The following is an 18,229-nucleotide window of genomic DNA, read 5'->3' on the forward strand; positions in this document are numbered from 1 at the left end:
AACCTTGCCAACGACATAGAACGCCCACTGCGCGGCAAATCGGTAGTCAACACTCTATCCCGTTTGAAGCTTCTATCAAGCTCTCCACTGTTCAATAGGATAGGACACTCACACCCAATGCTTCCAGTATCTCTATGTGGTATTCCCATGAGTTTCTGGCGCGGCAAATACAAACGTTCTTCAATTTTCGCGGATCCATTCCTGACCACTGTCGCTCACCAACTGAAGTTCGGGGCCTGCTCAGACCCACAGCTCTGCTCACATACACCATTTGGTGGCACCACTTGGTAGTAAATGCCACTTACTTACTGACGTCTATAATCGATTTTTAGTGTTATTCCCTTCCCTTCGTGAGAAAAAAAAATTGTTGCCATGACTTATTTCTCACATATACGCACCTCTTCTGTTATACAAACACTTCGTACACGTCTTCCGATTCAAGCAATTAACAGAGTAGAGGACATGGTGCTTGACGCCAGCTAACACTTGTTTAGTGATTAAATTACTGTGAGCATGGCAATGTTGCGGAACTGCGAGTCGTCGGTTAATCGTTGCATAAAATTGCAGTTTGCCTGAATCGTTACATATCAGTTGTTTATTGGTGGTACACATAATGGAACACAAAAGTTTCGCTCACTAGAAGTCTCCGCCAATGACTTCGAGACTCAGTGAGGAGTGCCTAGACAGAAAGATCATTCAGGCTACCCTGACAGGATCGCGATCGTTAGTGCAATCTAAGCCTTCCCATGTTAGCACGAATCGATGTTAGGAGGTCTACGTTACTGTTTCACTTGAAAGATAAACTAATACGTAAATGCTTACTGCATAAGAAATACGTATTATCATCTTTAATATTTTTGCTTAAAAAAAAAAAAAAAATCTATAAGTTGGTCACTTTTCAAAGGAGCCTATGATGACAACGTATACACCATCACGGGGTGAGGAAGTATTTGGACAACTCATTCAGGGTAACTTCGATTAAATAAGAACTTACACATGCTCTCCAATGCTAGACTTACAAGCATCGATATATAAGCTGGACAGTTTTAATCTTTCGAGTATTTAGGTTTAAGAACATGTATGTAAATAAAGAATTATGAATTGAATCACAGTCTGAGAAATGGCCTATTTTGATTCTGAACTTTGGAAGCAACAAGTCGAGCGATCTTCTGCGAAATAAATAAATAAATAAAATCAGGCGGTCATAATTTTCAACTTAAAACACAACAGAACGCTAAAAATATTATTTTAAACTTAAAAAGAAAGAAAGAAAAAAAACTCTCAAATTGAAGTGAAAGTTGGATAACGTCTGATTGCGATGCGTTTGAGTACGTGCAGACTCTTGTAAATAACTGTATCTGTATTCATTTCCCATGAATTAAATAAAAAGAGCAGTCATATTACTGCATCGAGCAGCAAGTGCGTACTGTAATGCATGATATTAATTCGATCGCTAAAAAGTGTTTAAAATATAAATAAGAGAATTAGTTACTTAACTAATAATATTTCAAGCTCGAAAACATATGTTACAACAAATTATTACATTATATTGATGATACAAGAAAAATAATATACTACACTTCTTTACAAAATATTACTAGCTTTCTCTAATTGGATAGATATATTAAATGCGCGTACCGTTTATTTTATTTTATTTTTTTTCTGGTGGCTCTAGAAAAACACTATACAGAGACGAAGTCATACTTTCACAATTAACGTTCTTCCACTACGAAGTATTTTAATGCTCGTATAAACAACTATTCAAATTAACATCAGTAGGCTGCCATATCTTTAATAGTCTCTCTATTATTAAAATTCCTGACATTTCGGTGATTACTTGCTATCATAACAACGAAGGCATGACAAAACCTACGAAGCGTGCTCTTTTATTCTAGTATGAGCAATATTTTAGGTAATCCTCAAAAATCCTTAACTGCCTCGAGCGTCGTAATTAACAATAATAGTTACAGAATTTGGATCATTTTGAATAGTAAGATGGCGAGTTTTTAACTAACTAACAAAGTTACAACACTTAAAATAGGAATCGTCGAGTATGCATTGTATCTCTCTTCATGAAAGCGAACACAAAATAAGGTGCTAAGGTTCAGCTCTCAACAAGCAGAGAGATGATGACTGATCAGCTAGTCAAGTGGCAATAATTGATTGTCTCTTTACCAAACCTTCTTGAGAATATGCGCAACGCAGTTACTGGTTCCCATAATATTAATAAATGGAAGTTCGTATGTTCTGCACCAACACATAGACATTTGACCTTGAAATAAAAAGTAGTGACGAAGCGATCTTTCTAACTTCACATAAGTCACTAATGCAAATAAGACGAAAGAAATAATCTAATAAACTTTTTGCTTGCAGTTATGAGGGCTAAAATATCGATTGAACCTTAGCAGTAGAGGAAGCTAGAATTAATTACTGTAAGGTTTGTTGTGTTGATCATGATCACACATATACTTTAAAAACTATCTGGTATATACAAGAATTTTAGTTCAGTCGCTCTTGGCATGTCTTTTATTTATGTGCTTGAGACATTTTAAGGTAGAAATGGAGATGATTGTATATAAATGTATAATTTGACAGTTTTACTTACCTGTGTTGATATAGTTGACTGTTAACGATGATAATCGTATTCAATTTTCTTTACAGACTAATACAGAATACTCGGATATGTCTTCACCTGCAGCTGAAGTAAAGCAAGACAGCGCCTCGGCCCTGTCTTGTTTTGTATGTAATAAGAAAGTCTCGAAAGGGTTATTCATCTATCTTAACTCTTTGACTGCTACAACAAAATCGAAGATGTGTGATATGCTAAGAAGATTGATAGAAGCCACTGGACTCTCTGTGCTCGACGAAGATATTGTATGCGATCACTGTGGACAGTTCCTAAACTACGTGGACTTTATTGAACTAGAGCTTAAAGTTATACGTCAGTGTATGGTAGATTGTGTAGAGAAGATTCACAGCAAAGGAGAAGAAAGTTTTGTGGATTTTCCGAAAGAAGTAGATAATTTGCATAGGAATTTTATGAATAATAATAATAAAGGTATGAATTTTATTTATATGGTTATGAATGATTACAAATACATATGTAATCACGTATATATGTAAAGGTTTCCGTGCACACGTAGATTCTGTAGCTCAAATAATAATTTTTAATTGTTTTAAAAAGGAAGAAGAAGAAGGAAAAGGAGGAGACTGTAGCTGTAGCCGAAATGCCCCTTCCTCGCACCAGAATAGGTTTCTGGAAAATATTTCAACCTCCTTCCCCGTTAAGATATGCGTTTAAATGAAAATGTAATTATAAAAACTCTCATAAGGTACTATATTTTTCGTATAAATTTTGAGCTCTCCTATCCCGTTACGATACGGCCGTTAATCAAAAGAACTTGGTATACACCCAGTTTTAGGTAGGTACTATGTTCCAAAATTCGGGTAAGCTGTGCTTTCCGTGGTGCGATCATAAAAAACAGACATCGTCGATTTCAATATAGCGCTAAAAATGCAGGAATTGCCCCTGTCTCACCCTTCCCCTTACAACCGGAATTTAGGAAACGCTGGGACACACTTTCCCTTAATTTTAATGAAGAGATTATCTACTGAGTTTTATCTCCTTAAGTTCAAGGTTTCATGTGGTACTCTATTCTGGGAAAAGCATTCCAACCTCATTTACGTATTTTTAAAAAGTTCCTCTCTTATTCATTGGTCTCGTAATAAAGTAGTTTCATGACTATAGGCCTAGCCAGAACTGTTCGTATGGGTGTGCATAAAGATAATTAAAGCCTACTTACCCTCCTATTACAGTATTCTCGTGCCCATTTTATTGGTTTTAAGAGCCTGAAAATCAGGTAAAATGGTATTCCATTGAATTGAAGAATTATAGACATTTGAAAATGCATGACAATTCAAGTAGCAAAAGAATCAAACCATTTTATTAGGATGTACACAAGCACACCCGATAGCTACGCCTACGTTTCTGTCCAAATTGCACGTTCCTAGATGCATTAGTATAGCCTTGAACTTCTTTTAGCCTCTAAGGAGCGGAATTTTCGAAACGCTGAAATATGTTTTCCCTTATTTTTAATTACGAGTTTATATCACGAATTTTTTACCGTTAACTTAAATGAATCCTTACAATTAACGTTTTCTGAATAAATTGTTGGAAATAATAATATAGAAATTGTTGCCTTTTCCCCCTTTAGAAGCAGAATTTTCGCGGACGCTGAAACACGAACTCAGTTAGTTTTAGTTAAGAGTTTATATACTAAATTTCCAGTGTCTAACTTAAGGAGAATTTTCACATCGGACATGTTCTGAAAAATTAATTTCTGTATTATAGAAATTGTCTTCTTCCCCCATTAAGAGGGGAAGTTTCGAAAACGTTGAAATAATTGTTCCTTATTTGTAGATAAGTTTTTTCTTTCTTATTTTGAGAGGGGCGCGATGGCTTAGTAGTAGAGCGCGTACCTTTGGTGCATGGGGTCCTCGTTCGATTTCTGGTCAAGTAAGTTTGTGGTGGACAACATCGTGTCCGTGCGTTTTCTCGAGATACTATCGTTTCCTCCCACATTTCCATTCCACCAATTCTTCCATTATAATTCATTTGCCTTAATCGTCGTCTCTCTCAGCCTAAAAGGTATAATTGTGAGACGTTAAACTAAAATATTTCATTTCATTTTTCATTTTAGTTTATTTTTTTTTTTTTTTTTTTTTTTTTAATACCAAATATTACACATCCAGCTTAAGCGAATCCTTGCGTTCGTATTTTCTGAATAAATAATGGAAATTGTAATATAGAAATTTCCTCCTTTCCCATCTAGGAGCGAAATTTTCGAAAACAGAAATACGTATTCACTTTATTATTATTATTTTAGAGTTTGTGTACCGATTTTCTCATCTCCATATCGAATCCTCACATTCGGAATAAATAAAGGGAAATTTCATTATCATAAAAATTATCCCACTTTTCCTCGTATGAGCGGAATTTTCGGAGACGCCAAAATACGTGTTTCATTATATATATATATATATATATATATATATATATATATATATATGTAGAGTATTTATCCCGAATTTCATTGTCCTAACTTCAGGGATTTGTGAGATACATATTGTTGAAAAAAAAAAAGTCATCTCTTGCCCTTAGAATGCATATTTCAAAAAATCCTTCCTTGTCCATTGCTTTTGTGACAAGAGAAGGGTTCTGTTTCATTTTTCTACTTATAGTAGTATGGACTGGGCGGTGATGAGTCAGTTATTTCTATCCTTTGATACAACAGTGTAAATTATTATCCAAGATTTGAAAATTCAATGCTGTATCTGCAATCGCGGATAGGGCCAGACAAAAGGCACGTATGACAAACAAGCGGAAAGGACGGAGGGAGGTGTGTGAGGTATATCAGGTTTATAAAGGGGGACGCCAGGAAAATAAGATTGGGAGCCATTGTCCTATTGCCTAGAAATTGGTGACAATGATGATATTTAAACTTCAGTATAATGAAGATAATAATGTCGCATACTGTTACGAACGAAGTCATAACAAGTAGTCATGTATCTCATTAAGATCGGTACATTGTGTGTGTGTGCATAAATAAAAGTTAGAGCAATATTTGAATTTTATTATTCTAAATGGTTATAAAGCAGTATACGAGAGTATAAAATATAAAGATGTTAGTATTGCAACACACTGTGTAGAAGTTATATATTAGTACTTTACTAATTTTCGAATATGGTTACAATTTAATATGTGCTTAAATTTGGTTATACAGAGAAATTTTAGATAATGATATAAGTTTTTTCGAAATTTCATCGAGCCTTTAGGGGGAAAAAATCCAAATTTCAACATGTATCAAAATATTGTGTAGTTAGGAATAAAAATAACGGGTAATAGAAAATAGGGGGCCATTAATCTCTTATTTATGATCTTTTAAATATAATATATTATTTTGCAGGCACACATACTGAGGTATTCAAACATTTTCTAAAGTTCTAAGTTCATTTCGACTTACATACTGACAACGTCTAGTTTGTTCTTGTGAAAAATATAGATATTTTTTAAAGGATTATTTAGTACTTTCTACACTTCAGAGATAGAACTGCAATGAACGAAGAACATAATATTTGCGTAAGAAGGATTTTAAAATAATGTACTCTAAGCTAAATATTTCCTTTCCAGTTTTTAATTTCAATCAGAAATCTTCGCTCTTACTCTGATAATTATTTTCGAGTATCAAAAATAGTGTGAGGAAATAAAAACAGAGACAATTAAATATATATATATATATCATGTACAGAGTACATATACGGAGAATGTACAGAGAAAGCAGCTACCGAAGTTGTTAGTAAGAAATTTTGGTACCCATTTTTCTCATACTTTTTACATGTATTTCTCTCTTTCTGTATTTTTTTGCTTTCATTTTATCACTTGAAACGTTCAAATGTAAGAATAAATACTTTATTGAAGTTGAAAGTGGAAGTGAACGTGTTAAGTTCGATTTGCATAAGTACAGATGATCTTTACTATTTCAAACCTACAGTAAGTCCATGAATTATTATTATTTAAAAAAGAAAAAAGAAAGAAAGAAAGAAAGAAAAGCTAATGGTAGATTCATAAAACTGAAATATTTTATGTTCAGATTTTAATACTATGCATCTACGTAATACTGTCAAATTCCTAAAAGTTCAAATTCCGAAACATATATATATTGATTATAAATAATGGATTTCTTCTTTTAATTAGGTGTCATTCAGCAAAATGAAAAGGAAGATAGGATGAAACAAGTAAGTAGTTTTTCTGCACCAGAGTTTTAAAAATATTTTTACTCTTTGTGAAAGTTTAGTGGCAGCTCGTGGTACGAAAGACCTGTATTCGGGTGAAAAAGTATGTATCATTCCTTAATCATAATTTGGCAATAATTTAAAAGCTTCACATTTTTAAAAATCATTAATAAAGGCTGAAAGAAACTACTACAGTAATAAATAAGCAATATATATATATATATATAATAATAATAAATTCAGAGAATCATGGGACACAAACTACGAAGTAGAAAAATCACAAATACAGAATTATGTATGAAAGATGGTAACTTACCCCGAAGTTGGTTTCAGAAAACTTAAATCATCACTTTTGTATCATTACAGAAAAAGCCACATGTAGTATACCTACTCCATATAAATTACAGCCATCTAATGTATCAACAACTTGTTTTTTCTTACACTAATCTTCCTCACTGGAGATAGTGGACGCAATAAGTAAATTAACAAGAATTTTAGGAATGATCCAAAGAAATGGATCAAAAGATTGCGATCTTGGCCAAGAATTTTAGGAATTATCAAAAAAAAATGCATCAAAAGATTGCGATCTTGGCCAATAATTAGTTTTTGAAGAGGGCTACAGGGGGCTAATCAGAGGCTACAAAATTTTTGAAGGCCCCTAAATCGAGTTCTCATATTTTCTATGGAATAAGCACATCATACTAAGTTAAGTGATTGTTTGGGTTTGGCTACACTATATGTATTTTTCCAGATATAAGGCGTAGAAGAAACTTTTTGATTGAAATATATTGGATCTTTTGACCCAAAAATGAAATGTCTGTAGGACACAGCTTTTTTTCAAGAAAATTATAATAAACGAGTCTTGTACTTAAGGAATCTTTCCCGGTGCATTGAAATCCCCAATCATCACGCTCTTTTTCAAAAAAGTGTAGAGAAGTAGAAAATTGCCAAACTAATTTCATTTCATTCTACTTTTTCAAAACTTACTGATAAAATAGTATGTAAACGATTGCTGAGTTTTCATTAATGAACAAGACAATCTCAAAATCACAATATCGCTTTACAAAAGACAGATCCACATTTACTGATATGTAAAAACATATCTAGATATCCATTACAGCAGTTGCTTAAAATTCAACCGTAAAGGCATATAGTCTGATCTTTCAAAAGCTTTTGAATGTGTAGATCATGATATACTCATTAGCAAATTAGAAGTAGTACGGAATCAACTTTGGAATGGTTCAAATCGTATTTGTGCAGTCGTAAATAAGTCTATGATATTTTCCATAAGTAGAAAATCTTAGCTGTTGTATATATATACGAGTGTACAGTTATCCTGTATCACAAAGTGTCTGATGAAGCCAAAGAGTTAGTTGGCGAAACTGTAGCACGTGTTGAATTTTAATGAAAATATATAGTTTTGCTCCGCAAATAATTAGTTTATATGTAAATAAGTCGTGTAAATTTTTCATATGTTCCACATAACTAAAGTTCTGAGCAAGATAAACTCCAGTGAACAAATATTGATAAATAGAAAAGATGCTTATTAATACATCGCGATAAGGGTCAGCTTTAGGACCTATACTCTTTCTTCTGTATCTTAATTATCCCTAAATATAGAAAAGAGTAATACTTTCATTTTTGTTGATGATCAGTTGTAACTGGGAAAGATAAGAAGAGTTGTGAAGTGAATCATGAAATATGTAAATATACTAATGCAGTAAAATGTTTAGGTATGTATCTAAATAATATATTTTTATGGTAAGAAAACCTGGACAGGCTTATCAAAAAAAAAAAAAAAAAAAAAAAAAAAAAAAAAAGGCCCATGCTAGTTTCATGATACGAAATCTAATCTCACTACTGAATCTACAATTAATTATATCCCTGTACTATGCCACATTCTATTCTCATATTAAATACGAGATTGCTTCTTGGGATCCTCGCCCCAACTTCACAATATATTCAAGGACAAAAAACAATGTTATAATGATAATTACAAATTCAGTGAAATGTACAAGCTGTAAGAACTATTTACATCACTGAATACAATGATTTTTCTTTCATTGTACATGGTATTCTTTGGATAATAATACGTATTAAAAGAGATGGCTACTCAGAACTAATCTACGCGTGGAAAATATAATTTATCTAGAGTGTATCACCCGAACATATGCATATGGAAAATCATATCTTCTGCATATAGGTGTAAAATTGTATAATAAACTACCTGGCTATATATAAAATTGTATAAACAAATACCTAGCTTTATAAAGGATAGTCAGAGAGAAAGAAAAAACAGTGCTTCCGTCAACGTAGTGAGGAAATTTGTTAAATACCACGTTCTATACAATCGATAAAAATATGAGCAGTTCATTGTGCAACTTAAAAAAAAAAAGAATGTGTAATTTATTTGAAGTAGTGTGTAATAAATGCCATATATATAAACATTGAGATATCATTTTGTATAAACGTAAATTGTCTACAGCATGCTTATTCAGAATTTTGCTCGTGCGCGGAAAGCTAGTGATTCGATTTGCTCAGGCAAGCAGCTAGAGGTTGTTCTAATCAGCCCTGCAAAGTAACAACATTGTTTCCATTTCGATATTTGTGACATGATATCGAGTAATTTGAGTGGAGCGGACTCTTAGGTAAAACGCTAGTCGCCAATCTCAAGTTCGTTAAACTCTTCTTGAGAGAAGGGGGAGGAAGATAGGAATTACCTAAATCGTAACGAAAGTTTATGGATGATTGCGAAGTATTTAATTGAAATATAGTAGATTGTTGCATTTGATGAAATACTGTGAATAACTTACCCGAATTGTATGTACCAAATGACATTTGTATACTACTTGATTTAATAGGATGCATATTCAATACTCATTAGAAAGTACTTACCTGAAACGCATCCAAAACTATATAATTGTGAACATTTCGGCAGAAGGTTACTGCCTACCTCAGCACGTATCCTTTCAAAAAACTAACGTGTCTGGAGAACTATATCTCGTAAATTATCTTCTTCCGGATATCATTACTTTTCTTACTTCCAGTAGTCTACTATTTCGCTTGTACCTAAATATTCCTCTTCATGACCACTAATCGGTATCTTATGAAGATGATTAAGGTGATCACTAAGTGTTCTTGTTCCTATGCTAAACGCTGCTTGAATAGTGCAGCGTTGCCAGGTAGTGTCGAGTATATACTAGTGCCAGATAATAAAGGAAGTAATCATGGAATTCTGCTTGGATACTTACTAGAGAAATTAGTTTTAGACCTGTACCGCAATTCACACCTAAGTTCGGCTTCTCGAACTCCAAGGCTAGAATCCACGAATTAATGTACAAATTTGGCAACAATGCATTATGGCGTTCTGCGCAAGTTTCTTCTCAAAATCTATTTTCTTAAATGTAAATTAATATTTAAGTAAAATGTGAAACATAAAAGGAAAAAGTGTCAAACAATAAATATACTATTTTGTAATAAGATCGTTAAAGTACTTTACACATTCAAATAAACATTTCAAAAAATTGAGCACTTCTAGTAAGATCTAACAGCAAATGCCATCTTGTGTGCTCATTGTAAAACGCCCTCCGTGGCTAAGCGGTTAGCATACGCGCCTTTGGCGTGGGAGACCCGGGTTCGATTCCCGGCGGGAGCTCATGTGGTTCGGATTCCACGTTAATCAGTAGGTCCACGTCTCATATAGCCTCGCAGCTGAACGGGACGTTAAACTCAAAATCAACTCAACTCGTTGTAAAACGAATCAAATATTTTCTTTTATTTGTTACCTTTTTCGATATCAAAAAGATACAATCAAATGAATCAATGTCTTGTGTTGTAGCTGGAACATAACATTATCTTATAGTACAATATTTATATATAACGTTTCATTGCGCAGTAGTTAAGGGAATGAGCTAAACTATGTATTGACTTCCGGGAGGTGATCCACCTTAATAATAATTAGGTGAAACAAGACAGACTGAAAAAGCATAGTATCTTTATGTTTCACTTTCCTTCTACCAAATGCTTTATTTAGTAAAGTAAAGTGGCAAAATTGGAACTGTACGTAGAGAACCTTGTTATTTCGTGATTTGCATATTCAAAATCAGTGCTCTCATTCCAATTGTTACCACACATAGATTGAGAAGAAAATTTTATTTATTTATTTATACTTATTTTTGGGAGCAATGAGGGATGACGTCACTATCCGGGTGAGAGGGGAAGGAAGTAGCCTGGGCGTTAGGTACCATCTTTGCACTTGCCTGGTGTGAATGAAGAAAAATCTCTCTCAGAATGGCTGGCCTGAAAAAGCTGTCCAGAAAATAGTTCAACTTGTGTGCTTTGAAATGTATTACGTAATCAGTCACCAAGCTTCTGACACTAATTTACTACTTTTCACTGCGAATTGTTTGATCCTGTAAAAAGAGATCGCTTAAATACTCTCTCTTAAATTGGATATATGGAACATATGCTGTAATAATTAAGTCCTTTTTTGTTTTGCTTCCCATAGTTTGTTCTCATTAAAAGGAGTATTTAGGTACAAGAGAAATTTTATGGAGGACTTCTGGAAGTAAGGAAAGTAAAGATATTCGGATGAAGATAATCAGAGGGATGTAGTTCCACAGACAACGTTAATTTTCTAAAACGATATGCACTGAGGAAGACAATAACACTTTGCTGAAACGTCCTAAATTGAGTAATTTTGGGTACTTTTGCGGAATCTTTTAATGAATAAGTTTGTGTACTGTTTTTGGATACATTAGTTGTAATATTAAACATTTTATTTCTTTTTAGGTCCACCATGAGGAAACGAATGTACATAGTGATGTTAGAAAGGTGTCTGAAACCACGCAGAACAGTAGTGAAACTACAACTGAAGATACGAAAAGAAATAGTGTGCACAAAAATTCAACCCAAAATCAGATCCCTAAAGAGGTAATCAAATGCCGTTTGTGTTCGTTTAGAACTAACTACCAATCTGTAATGATGTTTCACCTTCGAAAGCATACGAAAAGAAACTACTCATGTGATTTTTGTAGCGTTAGTATTCCTAGGTACCTTGAAGAAGAAGACTCTCCTCTGAAACCAAATGAGTATGTTAATGTGACAGATGTAGGTGAAGAAGTAAACACTTTTGCCACAAGTGAAAATACCAGTGATACAAATAGGGATGTAAGTCCTGCATTAGAAGCAAAAGAACCAATTATGTGCAAATGTAGTGATCAAATGGTAGATTCGGAAATAAGTTGTAATATCACAACTAATGCGTGTGGTGGCGTACTCGAAGAGGCAACTACAAGTGAACCTAGTGATTATCATGCGAATCTCAGAACTGGGAAAATGGAGGATCCAATCAGTAAGAAAAGTGTGGAATTTTCTGACGAAATGTACTATGTTATGTTAGAGAGAGAACTTTCTTCGAAATGTGATTTTCCAGTAGAATTTGTTAATACTAATGTTAAAATAGAAGAAACAAATCTAATCAATAGTGATTTTAGCATGATAGATATAACTGAATCGAACTCAATATAACTTGTTTTCGTATTTGAAGTTGAACGTTTATTTCAGCATCGAGACAACATAGAATCGGAACTTTCACCAGAAATTGAACCTAGAATGCTGAAGGCAACAATGTTAAATATTAATCCATAAATGAACTCTGAATTCAGTATAAGTTGCGTTTAGTGTAATATAGAAACTATAAATGTGATGTTTTGTATTGTTTTGTTGTTAATTTATTCCGGAAGTCCCATTGTAATCTGAGTTGATAAAGTCCAGAGTGCATGGTAGGATTTCGATACATTATATTCTATTTTTGAGAAAAAACGTTCTAATAAAATATTACTCTGAAACACACTTAAGCTCCCGTATAATTAACTTCCTATACGTTTCAACGAGTGCGTGCCATCATCGATAGGTGTCTATTAAGGAAGTTTTACGTTGATTCGTGGACTCACATTAACGGTAAAAATCCTGTCTGTAGAAAAACCACTATTACAATTTTTAGATACCAACCATAACCTGAATTTACTTCACCACAAAACATGTGAAGAGTTGCTGCTGTACTTCAGTATCCTATGATGTGTGGTCCCCAGTTATGTCTTTGGTTACTATATTGAAGGATGAGGAACCGATTTATTTTTATATCTGCGCCAATAATCTGTAAGTTTAGCTCGGCTAGATTTTTAAAAAATTACTCCTTGTTTTATATCTCTGATCTTCCGCTTTATATTTATTTTTTGTGATGTAACAGTGACTTTTAAAAACAAGCTTGCACTCACATCAACTCTTTAAGATACACTTAAAAGATTTTTCTTTAGTTAAAAAGCAGAAAAAAAACACGTACCATACATGCGCATGTACAACATGCGCCTGGAAAACCCTTGAAATTGGAACACTGTTTTACGCCTAATCATGTGCGCTCATGTTTTTTAAAAACATTGCGTGTTCAGTCCCTGGAAACGGAAAAACACAGGTAAACAAGAAGTGAACACCTGGTTTGTACCTGGAAAACACATGTTTTGTACCTATAACCGAACGCAACATCTGTGGACTGCATGTTTTGCAACTGATCTTAACGTGTTTTCTCTTCAACAGCAGCTGATCATCCGCTGAACATTGCATGTAAAAGGAAGAAGACCAGTGCTATTCTAGTATTGTTCGAGATCACTGAATATGCAATGTACAGGGATCGCAAACATGCAGTGAAAGGGGAACTGGAAATAGGCGGTTCAGACGATACGAACACTACATTTTTCGATTAGTTAACACTGAATGCACAGGTCCCCTATAGCGGGGATCTACACTATAGGGCACAATTTTCGGTTTTTTAACCTGTTCCTGGTCTTTAGACCTACTAGCTATTTTCCATTTTGTGGTAATTATAAAATGTGTACACTGTTGAATGAAACTTGAGTTCGAAATTTTGCTGAAGGAATAAGAATCAAGACTGAATTTCCAGCAACACAGTGTTTCTAAACATACCAGTACAGTTCATGTTTATACAACCCTTTTCTGCTAAAACAAACCACCTGGAAATCCTATTTTCCGTATTAAAAACATACCATATACCAGACATGTAAACGACAAACTCCTGCTAGATGAACAATTCTCTGGAACCTGCATGAACAATCGGCAATACAGGGAAAAAACAGCTGATGTTCACAGCAGATTTCTTTTAAAATTCAGCATAGCTGAAATTCAAGGTAAAAAACCGAACACATTATACGTAATGTGCAGAAAATTTTCGTTCAACATTTAAAATACCGGCTGGCCTGGAACGCAAATGTACATGTTTACAATATCAGTGGAGTACAGTGTATGTGTTGGTACCGTTACATACGCAGACACGTTTTCACTAAATACCACGTGCTACACATGAACTTACATTCGCTGATCTGCACATGTCTGTAGCCCGCAACATTTTCTTCTGAACATTGCATGTACATGCGCGTCGCACAGGTACTGATCACTCAATGTAGAGTGCATACATATTTCATGTCAGGACAAGAATTATTACATTCAAAAACAGGTGTTATTTCCCGGATAAGTGCCTGTTTCTGTTCCAAACGATTTACTTTACACGTAACACCTGTAGCACATGAGCAAAACATGGGAAAACAGGCAATGTACAGTGCCTTTAGCCTAAAGGACGATTATGTCATTTAGTCTAAAAGAGAGGGATGATTTATGATTGATTATTAAGTTAAATTTTTGTGCTCTCCAACTAGGACCACATGCACTAAAGACACGCTAGCCACTAGACCCTCAGGACAAGAGCAAATATTGAATCAAATATATATTTGAGGAAACCTTCTCTGTGTGAAGTTGATTTTTTTTTTTTAAATACAATCGCATGAACACCGATAATTTCATATTGATCGGAAAATCGTAGAACATGAATTACTTTGTTATGCATATCAAATATATAACAGTGAAACCTTTTAACTTTTAGTTCTTTGCATATCTAATTACTAATGGAGCATACGGAATACATTGTAATAATAACGAATTTACTTACCTTCTTGCATTTCTGTGTCAGTTATTTTGGATGTAACTTGAGTAGCTTAACATATTTAGTTGTATCAACACAGTGCAAACAAATTGCATTAATTACGACCATCAGTAATGAGAGACAACTTCTATTTTCTTTCAATATTCAACAAAAATTGTGAATCTTTGTACAGTACGTACGTTTAGTACACGAAACATCTTACAAATATTCAGTTTGATTATTCAGGTATTACAGGTTTTATCAGGGACCGAATTCTATAAGGAAAAAAAAAATCTACGTAGTTCTTATCACTCGCCGGAAGACATATTTGAACCGATGTAGGTTCAACGTAGCCACGGTTGATTACACCAACATGGATAACATTGTGCTATGTGTTCTAGTGACTTCATATTAACAAGTTTGAGCATTAAGATCGTAAACAGGTAACTAGGATTTATTATATTACAGGTTCATGCAATTCCTGAATAATACTTGCACTTCTGTTTATTTAAAAGACAAAATTAAATTTAGATAGGGAACGGTCAAGTGGTGAATGGGAAGCAGTAATCACAAAATTTGCACAGCAGTGGCACGATAATAATAATAGTACCAATATGATTGGCAACTTCCCACGAAAGCACAAAAAAAAAAAAAAAAAAAGAAATGAAATCTTTAAGTTTTACGTCCCACGGTTATGCCGGTTAGGCTAAAGGAGACGGTGATGATGAGCTATGAATGAAATGGTGGAATGAAGAAAGTGGGAGGAAACGGGAGAACCCCGAGGAAACCCACGCACACGGTGTTTGTCCACCACAAAGTTCACTTGGCGGGGGCTGGGATCGAACCCGGGACCCCAAGCACCAGAGGTGAACGCTCTACCACTGAGCCACCGCGGCCCTAAAAAGTAAGCACAAAAGAATACACAAGTTAAGTCCACCATAACGCTATCTGCTTGTCCAGCATTTGATGTGTGATCTCTGTTTTGACAGGGTATACTCACCATTGCTATGCCCTGGCAAGTCCGTTCCTTTTTATTATTATTATTCGTGACTAACACTCCAGGGGAGAGTCAAAAGCCCAAGTGTTGTTGAGGAATTGTGTACACCGATAAGTAATATATGATTATTAGAATTCCTGAGCGTGTCATTTGAATGTCCAGGTTTATTAGTTAGTTATTGGTTTGGAGTTTAGCGTCCCTTCAGCACCAAAGTTGTAAGAGACGTGGACCTACAGCTTAACGTGGGACCCGAGCCACATAAGTTCCCGCCGGGAATCGAACATGGGTTTCCCGCGCCCAAGGCACATACGCTAACTGTATAGCCAAAAGAATTCTGTAAGTAGAGTTTATTAATTAATATAATTATAGTGTAGGTTATCTACTATATCTGTTCCTAAGATTTAATCAAAAACTGACTGAATCGTTAAAAAAAAAAAAAAAAAAAAAGTACAAAATCCTCTGTGTGCAGGAGGTAACATCGACAAACAAAAGTAAGACGTGGACATTAGTGGGCGCTCTTCCTAACGCTGGGGGCTACAGTTTTTCTTGATATCAAGGAACTGGTTCGCTATAATCCATTACAATCAATCGTTCCCAATGTTTTTAGTTTTACCCCATGTTTAGTTCATTTTACAAAAGCATTGTTTTTACTTATTTTTTAAAAAAATATTTGTTAATATCATGAACGTAGTCCTCTTTAATATCTCCTTCGTTTTCTCCGACGGCTTTGTCCCTGACTTTCAGTGACTCAACTAGCTTAACTTTTCCATTACCATACAAAATTTCGAAGACCTCAAATATATTTTTCTCCACTTCGGGTTCGTATCTGTAAAATTCATTTGACAACTCTTTTTCATAACTATTCAACTACTTTATGCAAGTAAAATACTTTTTTAATGAACGCTGACAGTAGGTTCAGTGTACTGTCTTCTCCGTAGAAACGTTTTTGAAATTTATGTTGATTCGTGTAGCTAGAGCAACTTGTGGTTTTTACGACAAACCAAAGTATTAAAATATTTCATCTATGGGTTTGAATACAGTGCTTCCAAGACAAAGCTGGATAGTCAAGATTGTCTGAATAAGACTGCTTTTTTAAAAGGATATTCGTTATAATCTTTAATTCTCTTAAATGCACTAAATACAAAGAGGGTGTTAAATAACGAAGTAGCAGATTACGTGAATATTTGTGATCACATAAATGCCTTCTAGTTTTCACTTTCTCATCACTGGTAAACAGTGATGGCGTTTCTTCTTTATATAAATGAAGACTATTTAAATGCAGAAGTTACGTGCTAATATCTGCAGACAAAATCGGCGCAAAGGCAAAAGCTCAACTTTCGAGCGAATTTTTTAGTTTTCATTATGTAAAGGTATGAACATCAATATGTTGTCTGTTAATTTGTACTGCTGTTAGTTTAATGTGTCTGTAGTGAGTGAGTGGTAAAAGAAAGGGAACTTTAAGGCTAGTCGCATCAAATGATAGACTAACGCTCAAAGCCACGTTGTCTAGATGGAGATTTTTCTTTTCTTTCTTCCTGTGCAACTAATTCTCCGTATCATGAATTAATAAAATTTCTTTATGGCAGATTTGGATAAACGTTGTAGTGTGTATATGTTCCTATATTAAAAGTCCTGTTCCTTCTTTGTAGTTATCGCACATGGATTATAAAGAATCTTACAACTCTTCAACAGATCGATCACCACAAAAATGAAGAATGATGAGTACTATGTCACTACAACAAGACTTAATTTACGTTGAAAGATCAATGAACACATTTCTGGAACCATCCATCACATATTGAGAGCTAACTGTCCAGGTATACAAAGGCCTATTGCGCTACACAATAACTAACCTGTAAATTATGTTCGTAGTGTGTGATTCGAATATATTGTGTGCAGTGCCATTAATATGTTGATATACGTGTGTGTTTAGTTGATGAGCTTGTTTCAGTAGCATAGCTCGTGTTACAGTCAGTGTAAATGAAATGACAATAAGATGTGAATTCTTTGTAGTCTACGAGCAGCTCTTAAAAACATTGTTAAATATTACGGCATATATCAAGTTCAATATGTTACGTTTACGAATACTGTACCAGACACACATTACTACATATTGCACTACAATCGGATTTAACGCACCTCAAAGGAGAAACGTCTCCACAGAGTCTGTCTTCCTGCTTTCCACTGTAAAGATTTCTACTGTTAGCCCCAGTCAATGAATGAAACATTCACATGGCCTATCGGAATCTCTTAGCAGGTAAAACTTCTTCGAAAGCCGAATTCAGATTTCAAACGTTACATAGGGGTATAGTATTCCCATGTGTGTGATTTGTTAATAGTAGACATCACTTGCCTTTTTGAGTAATAGTTTCTTCGTGATTTATAAGCATGAGTTTCACATAGCAACACAAGAAATCGTCTGCTTTACTTGATTAGTGGGGAAGAGAGCA

The 18,229-nt window shown here is 34.4% G+C and overlaps 1 protein-coding gene across 4 annotated transcripts in view; it reads left to right on the forward strand.

The window, feature by feature from the left end:
- Window positions 1–12,645, forward strand: part of LOC145664222 (uncharacterized) — a 74,398-nt gene extending 61,753 nt beyond the window's left edge. For all 4 annotated transcript variants that reach the window (XM_081730679.1, XM_081730681.1, XM_081730680.1 and 1 more), the window contains 3 exons: window positions 2,662–3,058; window positions 6,755–6,795; window positions 11,584–12,645. In XM_081730679.1, the coding sequence (XP_081586805.1) occupies window positions 2,662–3,058; window positions 6,755–6,795; window positions 11,584–12,321 (1,176 nt within the window). In that variant the 3' untranslated portion in view covers window positions 12,322–12,645. The remainder of the gene's footprint in view (window positions 1–2,661; window positions 3,059–6,754; window positions 6,796–11,583) is intronic.
- The last annotated feature ends 5,584 nt before the right edge of the window (window positions 12,646–18,229 follow it).

Source organism: Thermobia domestica, chromosome 11, assembly GCF_964235325.1.
Source record: "Thermobia domestica chromosome 11, izTheDome1.hap1.1, whole genome shotgun sequence".
Classification (NCBI taxonomy): Eukaryota; Metazoa; Arthropoda; class Insecta; order Zygentoma; family Lepismatidae; genus Thermobia; species Thermobia domestica.